Below are 20,607 nucleotides of genomic sequence, written 5' to 3' on the forward strand. Positions count from 1 at the left end.
AAAGCCAACAGTTTCCAGGCTTTGCCCTATCCCTAAGAAGCCCTGATGGCACAGAGGTTAAGTGTTTGGCTGCTAATTGGGAATTCAGTGGTTCAAGCCCATCAGCCAGCCTCTCCATGGGGGGAGATGGCAGTATGTTCCTATAAAGATTAGAGCCTTGGAGACCCTACTAGCAGCTCTACTGGGTTGCTATGAGCCACAATCAGGTTGACCGCAGTGGGTTTTTCTTGGTCTTCTCTCTGCATTCCCAGGGCTGCCTCCAGGAGAAACGCTGGGTGGGAAGAAATGTGGGTGACCACTACCAGTAGCTTAGTCATGGGAGCCGAGCGGGGTGGGAGTGGAGGGGTGGAAGGACAGAGGGAAGGTACAAAAGGCAGCATTTCTTCTCAGACAGAGCCTCCAAGCCAAGGGACCAGGTACTGTTAACCAGGCCCAAGACCCCAAGTCCCTGGTTCCTCCAATAGTCAGCTACCCAGCTCTGATCTGAACAAGCCTTGAACTCTTAGGTTCTAGGTTGTAGTTGCGAGGGGAGAGGCCCGATCCTGGGATCAGAAATGAGCAGGGAAGGAGGACTCTGAATCTCAGCTCTGTTGATGAGGGAATTGGCCAAAGAAGAGCTTCTGGCCATGGTTCCTCAGCTAGAGAATCACAGAAGCAAATGCAGGACTGGAAGGAGGGAGAGGCCTCAACCTTTCCCCCACAACCCCTTCCCCCTCCTAAGTGGAGTCTCTTAAGCCCACCCTGTGAGTCAGGCTGGATGGTGTAGTGGTAAGAGTGTGGTCTCTGACACCAGACAGCTGGGTACCATCATCAACACAAGGACTTTGTGCCATTAAACCTCTGTGCCTCAACATTCCCATCTGTAACATGGGGATACTTTAACCTACATTGTAGGGCTGGTGAGAGATTAAGAGTTAACCTATTAGTGTTTAGGGCCATGCAAGGGTGGAGTCAGTGCTCTGAAAACATTAGTCATTCTCTTGCCCTCAGGGCTGGGGAGAACTGCTCTCTCCAGGCCTGAGTTTCTTATCTGCCCGTCCTGTTATGCTCTGTGTCCTGTGGAGTTGCTTTCAGCTCTCAGTGACCCTATAGGACAGACTAGAACCATTTACAGAGGGTTTTCTAGGCTGCAATCTTTAGGGAAGCACAGCATTGGATCGTCCCCCTTCTCCCCACCCCACAGAGCAGCTGATGGCTTCAAACGCCAACCTTTTGGTTGGCAACTGGCTGCTTAACCACTGTGCCATTAGAGTTTGGCTCCTTGGGAATCACCTGAGTCTGCTCTTCTCCCCACCTGGCTGTGTGGTCGTTCCAAGTCTGCAAGCCTTGGTTTCCCCACGGACCGGGCCCAGGTCTGTGAAGAAGCTGGGATGGGGGGTGCCGCCATGGGGAGGGGCTCACCGTTCCGCCTGCTTCTGCTGCTTTTTCCATGCCTCCAGCAGCTGCTCTGTCACCACCTGGGAGCAGTCCTCCTCTTTCAAGGACCACAAGTCCTCGCCCTTCAAGGGGCGCCGGTAGCCCAGGATGGCCATTCTAGGGTGGAAATGTGAAAGTGGGCAGCAACTCCTCAGATGGTCAGAGTCTAGACTGGGACCCAGGGCCCAGGCCACCGAGCCACCAAGGAAGCATGGCTCCAATGAGTGTCCAGAAAGAAGAGTGTCTCCCTAGACTGCCATGGTCACACTGAGCAGGGGGCAGGCCATTCACTGTTTCCTCCTAAAGCATCTCGCCTCTGGCCCTTCCCCTTCTCCTCCCCAGACCCAGGCCCTTGATTGAACCCATGCCAGCCAGGCCCTGAGCAAAGGCCCAGGCGGTGGAGTCAGCTCAGGCCTCAGGTGTTTCCTCATTACAGTGTGGTTAATGAGCTGTCACCCAGGTCACAGACACAATTGTCCCACTCAACCCATTCTGAGGGGCAGCCGAGGAGATGACAAGTTGAATACTTTCCCAAGACTGAGGAGCTGGGAACTAATTACTGTCTCCTTCCAGCCTCCTGGCCTGTCCCCCTCAGCTTGCCAGATGCAGGGCTGGCCTGTGAGCTGGGCCAGGCCCAACCTCTGCACTCAACTCCTGCTCAACCCTAACCAGACATACATGCCTATCCTATGTCCATGGGGTGGAGACCTCCAGGCCTTGCTCATCAGCCCCCTGAACTTCTGAACCTTGAAAATGACAGCCTTCTACCCCCTCCTGGTCTAAGCTAGAGGAAAAGTCAACTCACCCTGTGAACCACCAGAAAGTCAGGCGGGACAGGAAGCCGGCACTGGCCTCTGGGCAGGGGTTCTAGAAAGTGAGAGCAGGGTGGAAATCAGGAGTGCCCATCATCCCCTCAAAAAAAATTGCACGGGCCCCTTCTTTGTCCCAGCCCTAGTTTACAGATTGTGGCTGTGGCATCTCTTTCAGGCACCACCCCTCCTCCACTGGAAGATTCTGGAAGGGGGAGATTTGCTAGTAAGGGGTAGACTGAGGACTAAGCTTTAGAAAATGATCACTTATGATGCCCAGGGCAAACTCACAGGATCAACGTTCTTTGGGGAGAAAAGTGGCGGCTTCTCTCTGAAGCAGGACAGGATGAGGGCCGAGAGGACCAGGGCGAAGTAGATGTAGAAAGTGGTGAAGCGGAAGGGATCTGAGACCCGGCCCTGGAAGGGAGAAAGGAGATATGTAGCAGGGGGTCCAGAGTGTCGGGGTCAGTCCTGGCCCTGGAACACTCCAAGGTGTTGGGCTTCCGGGGTACAGGCAACACCTAGTAGCCTCTAGGTCCCCCACTCATGGGAAGGGGGTACTGGGGGTGCCGTGCCAGGCACTTTACCAACAATGTCTTGTTAAACCCTAACAACAACCTAGAAGGTGAGTACATTTATCATCTTTTTTATTTTTTTATCTTTTTTTAATCATTTTTCATCTTAACCACTATGCTTACAAGTATATTTCAGTGACATTAGTATTATTAGCCATGTTTTATAACCGTCACCACATACTCTTATGATATCCATTTTGCAAGAGACCAAACTGAGCCTGGAAAAGAGTAAGTAACTTGCTCAAATTGACACAGGGAGGAAGTGGGTTGTATAGAGCCGTTTCTTAGCTAGGCTTGACTGCCTTCCTCTAGGACTCCTCCCCTAAGATGCGCTAGGGAGCTCTGGTGGCCTACAGGTAAGAAACTGGGCAGCAATCCCAGGGCAAGCAGTTCTAATCCACAAGCTGCTCCATGGGAGGCAGTCTCCTCCCGCACAGTTAAACTGCCTTTAAAAACCTGCTGGAGAGTCAGCTATGGGTTCCTTACAATTTAATGGCAAATAAGAAGACGCACTAGACTGACCCTCTAGCATTCCATACCTCCCAACACCACTAGGGGTCCCCCTTCTCTGGTGAAGATCAAGAGAAAGCTGAGGGTGAAGGGAAGAAAGGGGGGAGAGCAGATAAAGGGGCTTCTGGATGAGCTAGATCATTCATGGATACTCACTTACCATTCCTTATACAGACACTGAAAGAGGCCCCTGTTAGACATGGTACATCCACAAGCCCACCAATGGCAAGACTTTGTCCCCTGGCCCTGTGTTGCATGAGTCCTGCCCCTCCTCCCCGTGGCCCATTTCCCTGCAGAGATGTGACAAGTAGAACAACACTGTATAAAGCACTGAGCATTGGAGGAGGTCCTGGGAGCCCAGGCAGGAGGAAGGAGGAGCTTGGAACCCAGAAGTGACCTTGAGCCCTTCAATCATCCCCCACATAGCCCTGGTCCTGGCAGGGGTCCCCTGGCCTTACCTCTGCCATGGCCAAAAGAATCTTGGAACGGAAGGGGATGATGGCACAGAGCACACACAGGAACCAGAAGATGATGAGAACCCCTGAGGACTGCACCCCCCGCAGCCGCTCGTACTGGATCAGCAGGGTGGCCAGCATCTGTGCACACACACACATCTGGAGCTGTCTCTCTTCATCCTCACTCCATATGGCCTGTCATTTCTAGGGTCACCTTCATTTTCATCTCACTCCCAAGAAGTCTAGCCCTTCTCCTAAGAGCCTATAATTTCTCCATTATAATCCCACACTTGAACTGGAGACCCTCCCTCACCCAGCTTCCCGTGCCCTATACTGACCATGGTGACTCCCACCACCAAGGGTGTGACAAAGAAGATGGGGGCAGGTGGCCAGCCGTGGGCCAGACCGTGGAAGGAGTAGAAGAGGTCAGCCCAGGAGACACACCATAGCAGGGCACCAAGGACCTGTGGAGAGAGCACACATTAGAGTCCTCCCCCCCAAGTCCAGGGACAGGAGCACCCCAGGTAGGGAGTGGCTTTGGCTCTGGAACCCTCCACAAGGCACTAGACCAAGATGGGCTTGGCTATTTAGACTGGGAGGGACCACGACTGAAAGTACGTGGGGGATAGAGAGAGCCTTGTGGGAGAACTTGCTTGAACTTCCTCAATGAGGGAGTTTCCCAGTTGGCTGCACATCTAGCTGGTAGGCTGCCCTGGCTCTGAACTTCTAGACAATGCAGCTGGGAGGCCTAGAAACCCAGTCTGGGTGCTAAGGGTAGCAGACAAGGGGCTTAATACAAAGAGAATCCCAAGCCCCAGTCTCACCCTCAGCAGAGCCCCAACCCTTCCCTCTGAGTTTCTTACTGTCTTGAGCCTGCAAAGGTGGGAAAGGACGATATAGCCATGACCATGGTGCCGCAGGTAGAACAGGTAACAGGGCAGGGTCACCCACAGGTAGATACAGGGCGCCCAGGCCAGCAGAGAGTTCTGGAAGCAGGGCGTGAGGTCAGGGTTGTCTGTGTGCAAGGACAGATTGGAGTCCTGGAGGACGAGAGAGCATAAGCATGAGAGCGAGTGAGTAGATGCTGAGTTTGAGCTATCCCAAGAGGCCGCATGTTCCACTGGGGGCCTCTGTGCTCATCTCATCATCTCTCTCATTGTGTACAATTTCTTTGTTGCACACAGGAACAATCTTGAAGGGCTATCAGTGATAAGAACAAGGGAAGGAGACTAAAAAAAAACGAATTCAAACTTATAATCCACTCATAGCTGACCCTTCAGTAGGTTTTTGGAGTCTTTGGTTTATGTAAATAGCATGAGAGAAGATTGTCCATCTTTTTTTCATGGAGATGCTCGTGGCTTTGATCTGTCTGAGAGGCATGGCCTCTGGGTTAACAGTGCATCTCCTACGGACTTCACCACCAGAGTTCCCTAAGAGAGTGAGAGGGAGTGAAATTCAATAAACTGTCAATGTGGGTGAAAGGAAAGACAATACATGAGAAGAGTTGAACTGTTGTTGTTTTGTGTCATCAAATCAATTATGACCCATAGCAACCTATGAATAACAGTTGGGCACTTTGCCCTATTGTTCGCCATCCTCATCATCTTCAGCACCTTAGAGCCATTGTTACTGCCACGATGTTAATCCTTCTTGTTGAGTCTCCTTCTCATTTAGAATAAGTTGATTACATCAATAAATTTCAATTAGTGTTATAAATGATCTATGAATGATTGACTGAAAAAAATCAGTATGTTTTGGAAATTTTTACTCAAATAAAAAAAGTTTAAAGAGAAACATCCATTTTTCTGGGCAAGAGACCTGGAAAGATTTTTCACAGAAGAAGCTATTCAGATGGCTAACAGACACATGAACAAATGCTCAAAATCACTTGCAATAAGAGAGATGCAAATCAAAACAACAATGAGATACCATCTCACCCCAGTAGCAGTGGCAGAGTTTAATAGGAAAGTAAGTAATAAATATTGAAGAGGATGTGAAGAGATAGGAACTCTTACACGCTACTGGTGGGATTGTAAAATGGTACAGCCACTCTGGAAAGCAGTTAGGCATTTCCTCAAAAAGCTGAACATAGAAATTCCCTATCACTCAGCTATTCCACTACTTGGATTATATCCTGAGAAAAATTAGAACCGAGACTCAAACGGAGATTTGTAATGCTCATAACAGTGTTATTCACTATTGCAAGAACATGGAAACAGCCCAAATATCCAACCACAATCAAATGGATTGAGAAATTATGGTCCATTCACATAATGGAATACTACTCAGCATGCAGGAGGAATGATTTTGAAAAGTATTAACTAATTTGGGAGGGACTGGAGAGCATTATGCTAAGTGAAATAACTCAGTCCCATAAGGACAAATACTGTAGAAGACATTGTAAAAATAGAAAGATAACTAGTAAAACATGTATGAGGATACAAGCAGCGAGGGTAGGAGCAGAAGGGTGAGGATGGGTAGGGGGATAATCATAGGGTTACACAATTTGATGGGTAGAGAGAGGGTGGATAAAGGAAATGGGAAAAATCCAGTGTGAAATGTATATGAACTTTGTACATGAGCCAGTATAAAATACAAATTTTGCTTTAAAAAAATAAATGTATCCATTTCAAATATGTCATTTGATATGTCTTGGCACTTGACTACTTCTACAAGGAAGATACAGAACTTTGCTGTCACTGCCAAAAGTGCCCTTGTGCTGTCCTGCTGTCCATCCTTCCCTCTCTCTTGGATCCAAGTAACCACCTTCTGCCATTCTAGATTTCCATTCTCTTTTGCAAATCATCAACACTTTAAATTTTATCAAAATGATATATGAAAAATATATATGCATATGGTTTAAGAGATTATATCCTTCTTTAGCCATCCTAGGTAAGGGACTAGGAGGTCCCTGAGACACTGGATAGTTTGAGATCAAAGGAGCAAGTGGTGTGGGGAGATTTTTGTAAATTACAAAGCCCCCTGTGAGTGGTCCTCTGCCCAGGCTTGCATGAGATTGTCCTGATTTAGCCCCATGCTGTAGGAAACTACTTGGCCCATAGCAAACAGGGACATGTGGCCACTCTGCTGGCAGCTAGTGAGACTTCTTAGCATAGATTGAGTTGTGTCCTCATCAAAATATTTATCAACTTTGACAGGCCAAGATTCTCAGTATAGTGTAATTATCCTGCGTATTGTAAATCCCAACCTCTGTGATGTTAATGGAGCAGGATTAGAGGCAGTTATGTAATGATGCAGCCATTCCTGAGGATGTGATCTGAGATGTGATCAGCCAGCAATTTCTAAGAGGATTAGGGTGGAATGCAACACCCTTAATTAGGTCCTGGTCGCCCCCCCCCCCACTCTGATGACAGGGAACTTTCTCTGAGGTCTGTCCTGTAACACCTTTTAACTCACAAGAGGTGACAAGAGAGAGAAACCCAGCAGAAGAGAGTGGAGCTGGGTATATTCTGAGAGTAGAGTGCTTTCTCTAACCCTGGTCCCTACTCAGGGAAGCTTCTAGACACAGGGAAGACCAAGACCTGCAGAGCTCTCCAAGGAATGTCAGGCCTGCACATGCTGAAGGAAGCAGGCACCTTCTGCAGAACCAACAGCGAGAAATGAAAGGATTCTCAGAGAGCCACACTCTCAACTTAGACTTCCAGCCTCCTAAACTGTGAGACAATGAATTTCAATCAAAGCCATCCACCTCTAGTATTTCTGTTGTAATAGTATCGGAAAACGAAGACACCCCTGTTGCCTTTGACCCCAACTCATGACAATCCCATTTGTAAAGCAGAACTAAGCTCGATGGCTGTGTTTTCGAAAGTAGATTTCTTGGGCATCTTTATTCTGGGTGGACTTGAACTTATAACCTTTCAGTTCAACAGCCAAAAGGGCTACGGGCTAACCATCTGCACCATGCACAGATAATTAGACCTAAAAACTTTAGAAAGAAAGGAGGATGAATTCTTTAGTAAAGACAAATTCACCGTGATTGTTTTATCATTGGCCCCCTTTTCTTGTAAAACATCATTGTTGCCGTTGTTGTTATGTGCTATCGAATCGCTTCCGACTCAGATGTACAACAGCTCTGAACCCTGCTCTTCAGGACTGCAGTGCAGCTTCTTGCCACTAGGCCACCAGAGCTCCCTGCATTTTATATTACTGGGATCATGTGCCCTGTTGGTGGGTGGTTTTGTTTTTTCCATTTAGCATGATGTTTTCAGGGTCTATCCATGTTATAGCAAGTATCGGTGTTTCTTTTCTCTTTATTGCTTAGTTCTATTCCTTTATGTGGCTATATCACATTTTGCTTAGCTACTCATCTGTTATGGACATTTAGATTGTTTCCACCATTCAGTGATTATGAAGAATGTTGCTATAAACATTTGTGTCCAAGAGTTTGTGTGGATGTATTTTCATTGTTTGCATGTATGCATAGGATTGAAATTGGTAGGTCATATGTTGTTGTTGTTAGTTGTCACTGAGTTGATTCCAATTTCGGACAACCTCCCTTGTGAAGTGCAGACCCACTCTCTAGGGGCTTAGAGCCGCTCCCCGGGTTTTCAAGGCCTAGACCCATCGCCACGTTTCTCTCCTGAGGGGTCTCTTGATGAGTTTGAGCTGTCAACACTGCAGCTCATTTTTGAGGGGCTTACCCATTTAATCTGCCCAGAGAGTCTGATCATATGGCAACTCTGTTTAGTCCACTATCTTTTTTTAAAAAATTTATTTTTTATTTATACTAGTTTTAGCCCACTAACTTGATAACCAGGCACTGAAAGTGCTGAGGGTAGTGATTGCTAAACTTCATTGTAGAGTGACCAACTTGGTCATTCTGGGAGGACCAACTAATTGGCAGGAAGATCTGATGCTTTAGAGGTAAGAAAACATAGGTGGTTTGAATCTACCAGCCACATCAGGGGAGAAAGAGAGACAATCTTGTGTGATTTTCAGCTATTGAGAAGCCACTGGAAGATCAGCTCTGAATCAGCACATAACAGCAATATCAATTGACAGAATCTGCAGCCTTTCCTCTGGATCCAAGAATGCGAAGAAGGCTGAGGGTCCCATTATAATCTGCAAACTGTCATTTATCTCAAGAGAATAACCTGGTGCAGGTGGCTGAGTGTTTAGCTTTGGGAAAAGTTTGTTTGTTGTTGTTATAGGCCGTAGAGTCACCTGCAACTCATTACAACCCTGTGTACAACAGCTCTGTCTTGTCCTGAAACCTGCCCTGTCCTGAGTCGGTCTCACTGTGACACACCTGCCTCCATTGCCCTAGTTACGGTATCAATCCATCTCATCTGGGGCCTCCCTTTCCTGTGCTGTCCCTCCACCCTTCTGAGCATGATGTCCTTCTCCAAGGATCAGTCCCTCCCGGCCATGTCCCCAAAGTATGTGAGACAGAGCTTCAGAATCCTAGCCTCCACAGGAGAAACTTGGTTTCACCCTCTCCAAGACAGATCTATTCGTTTTCTTGGCGGTCCATGGTATGTTCAAGACTCTTCTCCAGCACCACAGCTCAAAGGCATCACTTCTTCTTCTTCTGTCATCCTTAGTCATTGTCCAGCTCTCTGATGTGTGTAATTCTTCTTTACCCAGCCCTCCAATCAGCCATCCCTTGCTTTTCGACCTCCCTGCCTCTGCAGTCTGAAGGCATGTGGTTCGAATCGACCAGCTGCTCCTTGGGAGAACAGACAATCTTCTTCTGTGTGATTAACTGCCTCTGAAAACCCACCGGAGGGTCAGCTGTGGGTCAGTTTGGACTCAGTGGTATACACCATCACCACCACCACCACCTCTGTGGCCCCCCTGAGCCAGTCCAGACTCTGCATCTCCTTCCTCCTCAGCTGTCTCCGCTTCCACAGCAGGTATCACTCCTCCACCTGCTTTCCACTGACCAGAAACATGCTGCTCTTTCCCCTGCTGTCATCTCCTCTTCTCTGCGTCCTTGTGGGCTTACATCTTTTTGTTCCTTACTATCATTTCAGTGGAATTTCAGGAAGAAGCCGGGATAATGTGTCTAATCCACCCTGCATAGCTTGACACTCTTTCAAACTGTCAGTTAAACAGTCTGCTTCCAGCTTCCATTCAGAATCTTCCTGTAACCGGTTGGACTTTCTCACATCCTCTCAGGACTTGTTCCTTTCTGGTCCCCTTGGTCTTCTACAAGCATCCCTTTTGGTTTCTTCTTCTTCTTCCTTCTTTAGACTTAGAGCCCAGGTTGTGACCCTGCTCTTGGCTGTTTCTTTCTCTCTCTCATCTCCCGTCAATGCAAGCTATACTGAGGGTGCCCAAATCCACACTTAACAGCTGTAGTCCTGCCCTGAGCCTGAGCCTCTGCTTCCATCTGCCTCTCACCTGGCTTCTCCATCTGCCCTCGGGCACTTTGCATTCAAAATCCCTCAACCCCTGCCTTAGACCAGCCTTTCCAACAGCCTTTCTTGCCTCTGGCTACAGCAGCACCAATCTCTCAGTCACCCAGAAGTCCCCAGGGCACCAGTTCCTGTTGGTTCTTGCTGGAGTCAAGACAGAAGTCAGGCTAGTGTTTGAGGACCGGTTCCAATGTCTCCAAATTCTGTAACCTTTGGCCTTGAGTTCTATCTTTCTTTCAACCTTTTATTGTCATTTGGGTGAATGTTTACAGAGCAAACTGGGTTTCCATTCAATAATTCACCCACATTTCTTTTCATGACTGATTGCTATTCCGGCAGTGAATCAACACTTTCTCCAGTTCCTCCTCTCATTTATGGTTTCCTCACAGGTAACACTGGGATGATCATCCCTCCCACCTAACTCCTCCTGTGCACACCCTCAGTCACCACTGGGCCAGGTCCTTAACCTCTTGATAAACAATGGCAATGCAGGTCTGGTCTCTTCCTTTTCAACGCCTTGGTGACTCAGATGCCTGACTCATCTCCTGGTCTTCCCTTTGCTCTGGGTCACATCTTCTTGATCTCCTTGCCTCTTCCTCCCCTGGATCATAGGGCCCTAGTGCTGTCCTCTCCTTTCTCCATCTCTTCTCTTTATTTGCCATCTCCTTGGTGATCTCATCAGTCCTTAAGAGCATGGCATCTACATGTCAATGACCCACGAATCCATCTTTCCAATCCTCCCTCCACATCCTTCACTCCCCATCCAGCTACCCCCACTCTGCGCCACCACGCACCAAGACCTGCATGATGTTCCTTCCTTCACTGGACTTTTCCTGGCTTTATCCATTAAGGCTTTGCCTGGGCAGTTAAGTGACTATTACCTGAGGGTAATATAGCCCTCCTGTGTTTGTCTGGAATTTTATTACAGTACTTACATGGTCATTACCTGGCTATTGTCTCAAGACAACCTCCAAAGGTTGATGGAGTTGGGTGGGGAATTGTTAAACCCTGTATACTGAAGGGAAAGGAGGCTGCTTCTGCTTTGCTTACCATTCAAGGACTCTTGGCCGATGGAGATGGGTCTGGCAGCAGGCCTGTGGGCACTTAGCTGGGGCTTCTCCCTGCACCACACTGCCTGGACATACGTACAGGAACACATCTTCTCTGCAATAGCAACCCAAGCTCCTGGGGTAGGGACTGTGCCCTCTGGCTCTCAGTAAGCCGCCTACACTCGCCAATTCCTGGCCCAACACCAAGTGTGCAAAAGTGATCCAGAAACAGTCAGTCCGCTGACTGGTGAGAGTGAGGAGAGTGGACTGGAGCCTAGGTTCAAGGTCATGAAGGGAAGTTCCGCGCCGGTGCACAAACTTGTGGCCTGGCTCCTTGGGTGACAAAAGAGGCAGGTATGGAGTGGGCACAAGAAGAACTTAACCCCCACACAGAAGTCATTGTATGGTCCTGCCATTTAGGGCCATGTGGCCTTGGGTGAACCACTCGACTCTGAGTCTCTACATGGGTGCATTGGGAGCAACAGCAGCATGCCGCCCTCTTCTCCACATGAGAGTGGAGGGGCAGCAGAGCAGCACATCGATACAAGCAGGGTGACACGTGGGAGGGCAGCACTGGAGCACCAGGCAACTGGGACCTTGTGCCTGTTCCACAGACAATCTGCACTGCAGCAGCAACCAGCAGATCCCGGATTGTCAGGACCCAGTGGCTGCTTCGCCCCAGGGGACACATCTGGCCTGGGCTCCTTCTCTCACATGAGCATGAACCAGCAGAGCCTCCCCAAGAAACAAGGAAAAGGCCACGCCTGTATCCCTAGCCTGCTCACCCCAGAACTCTTGCTAGGTAGGATATTTATCAGGAACGTCACACGTGAAAGCAGAACTGAATTCTTAACATCGCTCCTCTCCACCCAGGCTGCTGTACCCCAGCCTGCCAGCCTCTGCGGATGACAACTCCTTCATCCCAGAGGCCCAGAATCCCTGACGACCCCTCAACAAATTCTGTCTGCTCTATCTTCAAAGAATTAGACTGACGCTGCTTATAGTTAACTGCTCTTGTCTATCAGAAAGCTACCCATCCAGAACCTGCCCACTGTCCACCTCCTCTCTCTCATCTGCCTGAGCCATCGCTGTAACCTTTTTTCTAGTCTTCACCTCTGCCCCCAGCTTCTGTCTTATCCAATGCTGTCGCCAGAGAGATCTTTTTGAAAGCCAAATCATGCCATTCCTCTGGTTAAAACTCCCCACTCCCTCGGGCTTCTAGTTTCACTTTAGTATAAATGTCAAAATCACCACATGGTCCCCACGACCCTCATTATCCACTCTCCCATCTCATCTCCCATTGCTCCCCTGTCCAGACCCGCTGGCCTCCGTGGTGGGTGGTCTTCTCCAAGCACCCCAGGCCTGCTCCTGGCATGCTGTCTCCCAGGCAGTCACTCCTTCAATGCCTCCAAGTTCTTGGATTCTCACCTTGATCTTCCTGATTGAAACTGTAACATGCCCCACCACCTGTCCCTGCACTTCTGCCCTCTCGTTTTTGTTGGATGCCCTTGAGTCTAGTAGGATCCACTGTGACCCTATGAATATTAGATCTGAACCTTGTCCTATCCTGTGCCATCCTCACACTTCCTGACATCTTCTCCTTTAGTCTGGTGGATTTTTTCCACAGCTCTGGTGAACAGTAGTTAAATGCTTTAGCTGCTAAGCCAAAGGTTGGTGGTTCGAGCTCACCAGCTGTTCCATGGGAAAAAGACAAGGTGAGCTCCTTGCAAAAGGATTCACACCTTTGAGGACACTTCCAGTCTGACCTCCAGGTTCACTCTGAGTTGGAATCTACTCACCAGCATTAGAATACATGCTCCGGGAGAGCAGGTTTGGAAATTCTGTCTAGCGTGGTATTCCCCACTGCCTAGCACAGAGAAGAAATTCTGTATTCATCTTTTGAATGAATAAGTGAATGAACGGAAAAAAGAATGCAGGGCACTCCCCAAAGTCCCGCTTCTGAAGTTGCCTGTCCAGGAGCACCTCATGCTCTCTGACCAAGGCCAGGGACCTTGACACCCATTGAGTCTTCATCTCAAACAAAGTTAACCATGAAATGAAGACAAGGGCAGTCAGTGAAGGTCATCCAGGACCCCAGGACCCTCCCACAGGTTACCACGGGGTGAGGGGATACGCTTTTTAGGCTCCCTCCCCTCCCCTCCCCATCTGAACAGCATCAGGCAGGAGCTGGCCCACACCTCCCTCCCCTGTCATCACCCAATCGGTCTCCACAGCAACAACAGTTTCCTTAATAATGCGATTAAACAGCTGGATGAGGCTGATAAGGCATAAGTCCAGCACCCAGAATGGACCAGACAGCAGATGTCCCTTCGTGGGCACTGAGGCTAAAATCCCTGCAGACCAGGGCAAGCGGCAGGCGAGAGAGGACCTCGGGCCTCCTGCCCTACCTCTGCCCCAGCTTTGTCAGAGGGGCTTCCCAGCCCTGCTGGGCCCCAGGCCTGTTGACAGCTTTGTCATGAGAAGAGTAATTACTTCCCTAATCCTGTGTGTTTGATGGAGCACCAGTAGCAGCCAACTCTTGATTGTCAGCAGGAAGGAACTGCCGACAAGATCATTCATCTCGGTGGAAGTGGAGGTTCAGAAGGGGCAGGGCTCACTTCAGTCCCCAGCGGTGCTCACTGATGCACGGAGGATGGGCGGGGGTGGGGGGGTGGTGGGCAGAAAGACTTCAGCCGGGCCTGGGGGTGGACACATGATGACTCTTGCAGATTCAACTGACCAGTGTGCTTCTCAAAGGGGTCGTGCCAATTAACATCAGCAGCCCTGGTTACTAGAGCACCACCTTGTAACAGGAAGCTCCATACAATCAAATGCCCAACTGTAACCAAGAGTCTACCAGTTCAAACCCATCCAGAGGCACCTGGGATGAAATGTTTGATGATCATCTACTTCTGAAAGCTCACACATGGAGTGCAGCGTGGCTCTGCGCCTCAGGGTCACCATAAACTGGAACCAGCTGTTTTGCTGAGATTAACATCTGCTCTGACATCCATGACAGTAAGCTGCCCAAGTTCACAGGCGCAGGCTAGGTCAATCTAGCTCCAGGGTTGTCCCACATTGTTCAGGCACTTCCTTCACACACCGCACACACCGCGGGACTCCAGCCAACACTCACCTCAGTCTGTAAACACTTGAACTCAGAGCAACCGAAAATATTAAGAAAATAAATAAATTAATTAACTTTGCAACCCACTCACAAAAGCCCTGCTTTTTCACCACAACAAGATAAAGGTAAACAATCCAGTTGAAAAATGGGCACAGGATATGAACAGAAACTTCACCAAAGAAGACATTCAGATGGCCAACAAGCACATGAAGAAATGTTCAAAATCCCTAGCTCTAAGAGAGATGCAAATCAAAACAACTAGGAGATATCATCTCACCCCAATCAGAATAGCAAAATTTGACAGAACAGCAAGCAAAAAATGCTGGCGAGGTTGTGGAGAAACTGGAACCCTTATTCACTGTTGGTGGGAGTGTAAAATGGTGCAACCACTGTGGAAGGCGGTATGGCGCTTTCTCAAAAAGTTGCAAATAGAGATACCATTTGACCCAGCAATTCTAATACTGGGAATATACCCCCAAGAGACCATAACTGACACCCAAGCAGATATATGAACATCCATGTTTATCGCAGCTTTGTTCACAACAGCAAGGAGAACAGCAAGGAGTTGAAAACAATGTAAGTGCCCATCAACAAACGAATGGATAGAGAAGTTGTAGTATATTCACACAATGGATTACTACGATGCACTGAAAAACAAGGAACTCATGCAGTATTATTCAAAATGGGTGACCCTGAAAGACATTATGCTGAGTGAAATATCTCAGTCACAAAAGGACAAATACTGCATAGTGCCACTGTTGTAAAAGAGAACTGACATTGGGTTTGGGGGGAGACTGAGAAAGATGGAATAAATAATGTGTACTGCATTGAAACAGATGAGGGAGAAAACTGTTTAAAAGGGATGTGTGGTTAGGTATTATTGTCATGACAGGAGTCCAGAGCGAAGGCTGCATAATGAAGTGGACCTGGGGGGAGAGATTGTAAAACAATGAAAGAAGTTTTCCTTTAGTTTTAAAGAAAAAAGTGTACGGGGTTGGGGGGGGGGGCAGGAAGAAAAGTGCAACAATGAATGAATGGAAATCCAAAGTCTCTGTAAATTTTTCATTAAAATTAATAATAATAAGAACAAAACAAAAAAACCCTGCTTTTTTTAGTTCTCATCACAGATTTGAATAAAGGAGTTGCCATCACTTGGGTAACAGGCTAGCCAAGTCTGTGGGAGCCGTTAACCTAGGAACCTGAATATCCGGTTAGGAGGAAAAATCCAATCTGAGGGTTAAATCTCCATTCCCATTCCCACGCTTGGATCCAGCGCCAGATACAGGAACAGTTCCAGGTGGGGGTGGGGAGAGGTACACCCAAACCACCCGCTTTCCAAAGGGTCTTGTCCCATCTGTCACCCTTAAAGCCCCATCATGGAGAGGTGGATAGAGTCAGACACTCCAGTGGGCAAGCTGGTAGACCCCCTGAGACGTCCCATCCTGCGGGCCAGCTCCAAACTCCAAGTCCATTTCCCTGACTGGGGGCTCACAGGCCAGTCTGAAACAGTTCCCTCTCAAATGCCACATCTATGACTCACTTCTTTCCCCAAGACTTCTGTCTTTGAGACCCAGGCCATAAGGGGAGCAGTAGGGCTGGGGATAAGTGGTTTGGGGTCACAAGGGACCAAATATTCCCCTGGCAGAAGTCAGATCCCCAGAGCTGAAAGCCGGCCAACACTTGATTTTCCCACCCCAAGCTGGGCTGGCTGGAGGGTGAGAACTGGCCTGACAGGGGAGATCCTGAATGGCACACAACCAGATACTAATTGTTATACCAGAGCCTCAGAAAAAAGCTCTGGAGATCTACGTGGGGTGGGGGGAGAACCCAGTCATAGAAAACTCTGTGGAGCACAGTTCTACCCTGACACAAATAGGATCCCACGAATTGGAACCTGTCGAAGGCAATTTTAGTTTTGGCCTAGATCCACCTGTTGACCACCGGAGTCCTCCCTCTGCCAATCTACCACAGCTGTATGAGCCCCATCCACACTGAGAGTCGAATACATTAAAACCAGAGCCTTGTCTGCTACTCATGTTTGGGTAGCTACCTATTCATGTTGGGTAATGATTGAGAAAGAAGACCATGTTACTTGGGGATGCTAGAGTTTGGAGGGTCATAATTATTATCTCGGCCTCCAAGTTTGAGGAGCATCTTCCCAAAGTCATCACCAAACATCTCTAGATCTGACGGGGACTTCCTAATCCACCTAAGCTCTGTTGGACCTGGAGGGGAAGAGAGATCTACCCCAGGTCACACAGCTAACGAGTGGCAGTCAAGACGAATGAGAACCTACTCGAGGCTCAGGGAGCTGGGCGGATGAGAAACCAGGATGATCCCCCTTCCTTAGGGAGCTCTGGTGGCCTAGTGGAAAGAATCACAAAGGCACACTACAATCCCAAATGCACGCAGTTGGAATCCACCAGCTGCTCCCCAGGAGAAAGATGGGCAATCTCCGCCTGAGCAGTTTACTCCCTGTGAAATCACACTGGAGGGTCAGCTGAGTCAGTTCTGATTTGATAGTGCACAAAAACAGGGTGGTTAAAGGAGTCTCTGATGGCCTAATGAGTAAGAAGTTCCCTTGCCAACCCAAAGGCAGGTGGTTTGACTCTACCAGCTGCTTCTCAGGAGAAAGATGGACAAACTCCTCCTGTGCAATTTACAGCTTCTGAAAACCCAGTGGAGGGTCAGCTATAAGTTGGTTCCAACCTGAAGGCAAGGAGGGAGGAGGAAAGGTAGATAAGAGGAGCTCCAGTGTCTGGCTGTTAACTGGAAAGTCGGTGGTTCAATTCTACTGGCCAATCCAAAGGAGAAAAATGGGCAGTCTTCTGATAAAAATGCACAGCTTTGGGAACACAATGGCAGACAGCTCTGAATCAAAATACTCTACAACCAGGAGTGAATAAAACAGATGAATGGGACCTTCTAAGAATCAAATCCCTAGGCGCATCAAAAACTTCACCAACAGGTTAAGAAGGAAACCCACAGACTGGGAAAAAAATTATTTGGCAATGACATAACTGATGAGGAACTTATATCTAAAATTTATAGAATATTCCAGTACTTCAACAAGGAAAAGGTAAACAACCCCTTTGCAAATTGAGCTCATGGGATATGAATAGACACTTCACCAAAAAAGACATTCAGATGGCAAATAAATGAAGAAATGTTCAAAATCCCAGCTATTAGAGAGATGTAAATAAAAACAATTATGGACCTCAGCAATAATAGCAAAGTTCAACAGGGAAGCAAACAACAAATGCTGGCGGGGTTGTGCAGAGATTTGAACTCTTAGTCACGGCTGGTGGCAATATAAAATGGTACAGTCACTATGGAAGGTGGTCTGGTGCTTTCTCAGAAAGTTGGAAACTGAAATACCATTTGACCCAGCAATTCCACTGCTGGAAATATACCCTAAAGAAACCAGAGCCATGACTCAAACAGCTATATGCACATCCATGTTTATTGCTGAATTATTCACAATAGCAAAGAGATGGAAACAACCCAAGTGTCCATCAACAAATGAATGGATAGAAAAATTATGGCATATTCACACAATGGAATATTGAAAATATTGGAAATATTTTCATTGAAAATAATGAATTCATAAAACAATACACAACATGGGGGAGCCTGGTGCACTTTATGCAGAATGAAAAATCTCAGTCACAAAAGGACAAATAGTGCATAACATCACTGTAATAAAATAGGATTAGACATAGGGGAGTTGGGGAGAAAATGGGAAGAGAGTGGATAGATAATGAACTGATGAGGGGAAGAACTGTCCAAAAGGAATTTATGATTAGGCATTATATATATGATAATAACCTGGAACAAGAAGAGCATTGTAGGGTGGTTTGGGGAGGGGGAGTGGAAGAAGGGAGAAGAAAATGTACAACAATGAATTTTGTGCAAAGGCTCAACAGCAGCAGCTTTTGGTAGGATGGATAAATAGCCAAGGGGGGCAGTGAGTGCACCTTCCACACAAAGGCTTGAGCAGGGGGAGACCAGTGGGCTCTACCAAGATGTGCTTCTGGGTGATTGCGCATTTAGAGAAGGTAGGAAACCAGGAAAGGGAGGCCTGGACAAATCAGAGGAGACCAGTCGATACGCCTTTCCTCTTTCCTGGTATCACAGAATCATAGGGCAGAACCCCACTTCTTGTTTTAGTGTGGATCTTTTCTTCAACTCTTAGCTTTAGCTGCTGCCAAGGTTGCTGAGTTCAGCCAGGATCAACGCCCTGCTCCCCAGTCAACGGCAGAAACAGTCACGCTCAGCTCACCAGACCTGCCAGCCCACTTCTCACAGGACTTACCGGCCTAATAGCATCTTCCAAGCCCACTTCTCTTTCCTCCTCCCTCTCTTCAGGACCAGGACTTGCACCCCACACTAAGCTTTCTAGTTCTCAAAATTGGTTCACATTTGATTTTTTTTTTTTCATCCCCACAAGATACTTCTGAAGTGAATAGCAGTTGGGTTACTTTCTCATTTCACCGCTGAAGAAACTGCGGCTATGGGGATATGCTAGTGAAAGGCTTTGGAGAGTCAACAAGTGGTCCAGGGGGGCTTGAACCTCCATCCTGTCCTTTTCACCCCTGGCTCAAGAGCGTCACCTGCAGGTCCAACTGTGCCTGAAAATGAGATGCAAAGTAGTGCACACAAATGAGTCGCCTGGAACTCTAGGCCCTTTGGGCAGTGGAGCTCTAGCCCCCTTGTGTTGTTGTCGTTGTTGTTTGGTGCCACTAAGTTGAGTATGACTTATAGCCACACTATGAACAACAGATCTGAACCCTGTCCTGTCCTGTGCCATCCTCATCATCTCTGACACCTCCAGGCTCATTGCTGCAGTCACTGAGCCAATTCTTCCTCTCTTTCATCAACCTTCCATCTTTCAAGAAGCATGATGTCTTTCTCCAAGGAACAGCCTCTCCTGACAACCTGCCCAAAGTATGTGAGACAAAGCTTTGTCATCTTTGCCTCCAAGAAGCACTCTTTTGTATTTTCCTCGACATATTTGTTTGTTCTTTTGGCAGTCCATGGGATGATCAGTATTCTTCTCCCTGCCTATTAGATCCTCTCTATTTTTGTCTGCAGGCCTCAGAAACAGACATCCACCACTACACCCGGGAATCTTCCTGTTTTCTCAGCATCCTATTCCCACCCACACCAGGCTGGGGACAGCCTTGAACCAGCTTTCTGGAAACAAGAGGGTAACGTGGAGGATGGAGGGGATTTGGACATGTGGGTGGGAAAGAGTAGTCACATAAGGAATCCCAGCTGGGATCACACAATCATTTGTCAAGGAAAGCGTTCATCCCTTGCACCTAATACAGACGAGCTGACAGTCGCTGACCTGAGGTCCTTGGAGAAAGTACATTTGTGAGCAGCAAGAATTTCGAGGATCAAGAGGCTCAGACACTGAAGAGCCCACAGCTATGTGATGATCACGCTGGACTCAGATCCCAAGAATCCTGCTCCCCAATTCTGCGCTCTGCAACTGCTTGTCATGTTAATATTGACAAGTCCGTTCTGTCCCCAGGCCTCAATTTCGCCATATTGTCAATGTCAATCATGCCAGGTCATTACCATGGAGTAGGAAACAACTCACAGCTGACCCTCGTGAGGGTTTTCAGCGGCTGTAAATCATACTGGAGGAGATTGCTCATCTTCCACCTGAGAGGCAACTAGTGAGGTCAAACCATCTACCTTTGGATCGGCAGCGCAGTTCTTTAGCTGCTAGGCCATCAACACTCCAGATTTACAAAGAACAGCTAAATGCTCCAAATGCTCAACTCTGACGCTTTTGGATTCTACAAGGGGCTGTGCCAGAGCCAAAGGGTCTCTGACCTTGGGTTATGAAGGAAATCCCCAACTCCCCAGCACCAGGTTCCTTAAAGTCCATCCTGTGTACACTGCAGAGCCCTCAGCAACAGGACACTTGCATTTGAGGCTTGGGCACAATGCCCTTCTTTGTGTACACCTGACCACCTCAGACACAATGGCCACGGGAAAAGGCAGTTCATGACCCAGAGAGCAGTGCCAGGCAACCTTTACACCTGGTGACAGGTGTCCAGACTGGATGATTCAGTGGTTCCCAAGGGACTAACCAAGAACAGCAGTGCCTGAGAACTAGCCCCATCTCAGATTAATGCTTCACTGACCCAGAGAGGCTACCAAAGTCACTTTGATTTTTCACACAGACTCTATTTTTTTAAAATAATTTTAATGAGCACTTACAGAGATTTTGGATTTCCATTCATTCATTGCTGCACTTCTCTCCCCGCCC

The 20,607-nt window shown here is 48.0% G+C and overlaps 1 protein-coding gene across 1 annotated transcript in view; it reads right to left on the minus strand.

Annotated features, from left to right (window-relative positions):
- ABCC3 (ATP-binding cassette, sub-family C (CFTR/MRP), member 3) overlaps positions 1–20,607 on the minus strand; it is a 67,663-nt gene that overhangs the window by 42,858 nt on the left and 4,198 nt on the right. Inside the window, exons 2-7 of the mRNA XM_006889461.1 lie at positions 4,629–4,805; positions 4,104–4,229; positions 3,769–3,906; positions 2,517–2,642; positions 2,222–2,283; positions 1,402–1,533 (exon numbers count right to left, since the gene is read on the minus strand). Of these exons, the coding sequence (XP_006889523.1) occupies positions 1,402–1,533; positions 2,222–2,283; positions 2,517–2,642; positions 3,769–3,906; positions 4,104–4,229; positions 4,629–4,805 (761 nt within the window). The remainder of the gene's footprint in view (positions 1–1,401; positions 1,534–2,221; positions 2,284–2,516; positions 2,643–3,768; positions 3,907–4,103; positions 4,230–4,628; positions 4,806–20,607) is intronic.

This window comes from Elephantulus edwardii, unplaced genomic scaffold (assembly GCF_000299155.1).
Source record: "Elephantulus edwardii isolate Elephantulus edwardi_28Jun2011 unplaced genomic scaffold, EleEdw1.0 scaffold00077, whole genome shotgun sequence".
In the NCBI taxonomy this organism is placed as follows: Eukaryota; Metazoa; Chordata; class Mammalia; order Macroscelidea; family Macroscelididae; genus Elephantulus; species Elephantulus edwardii.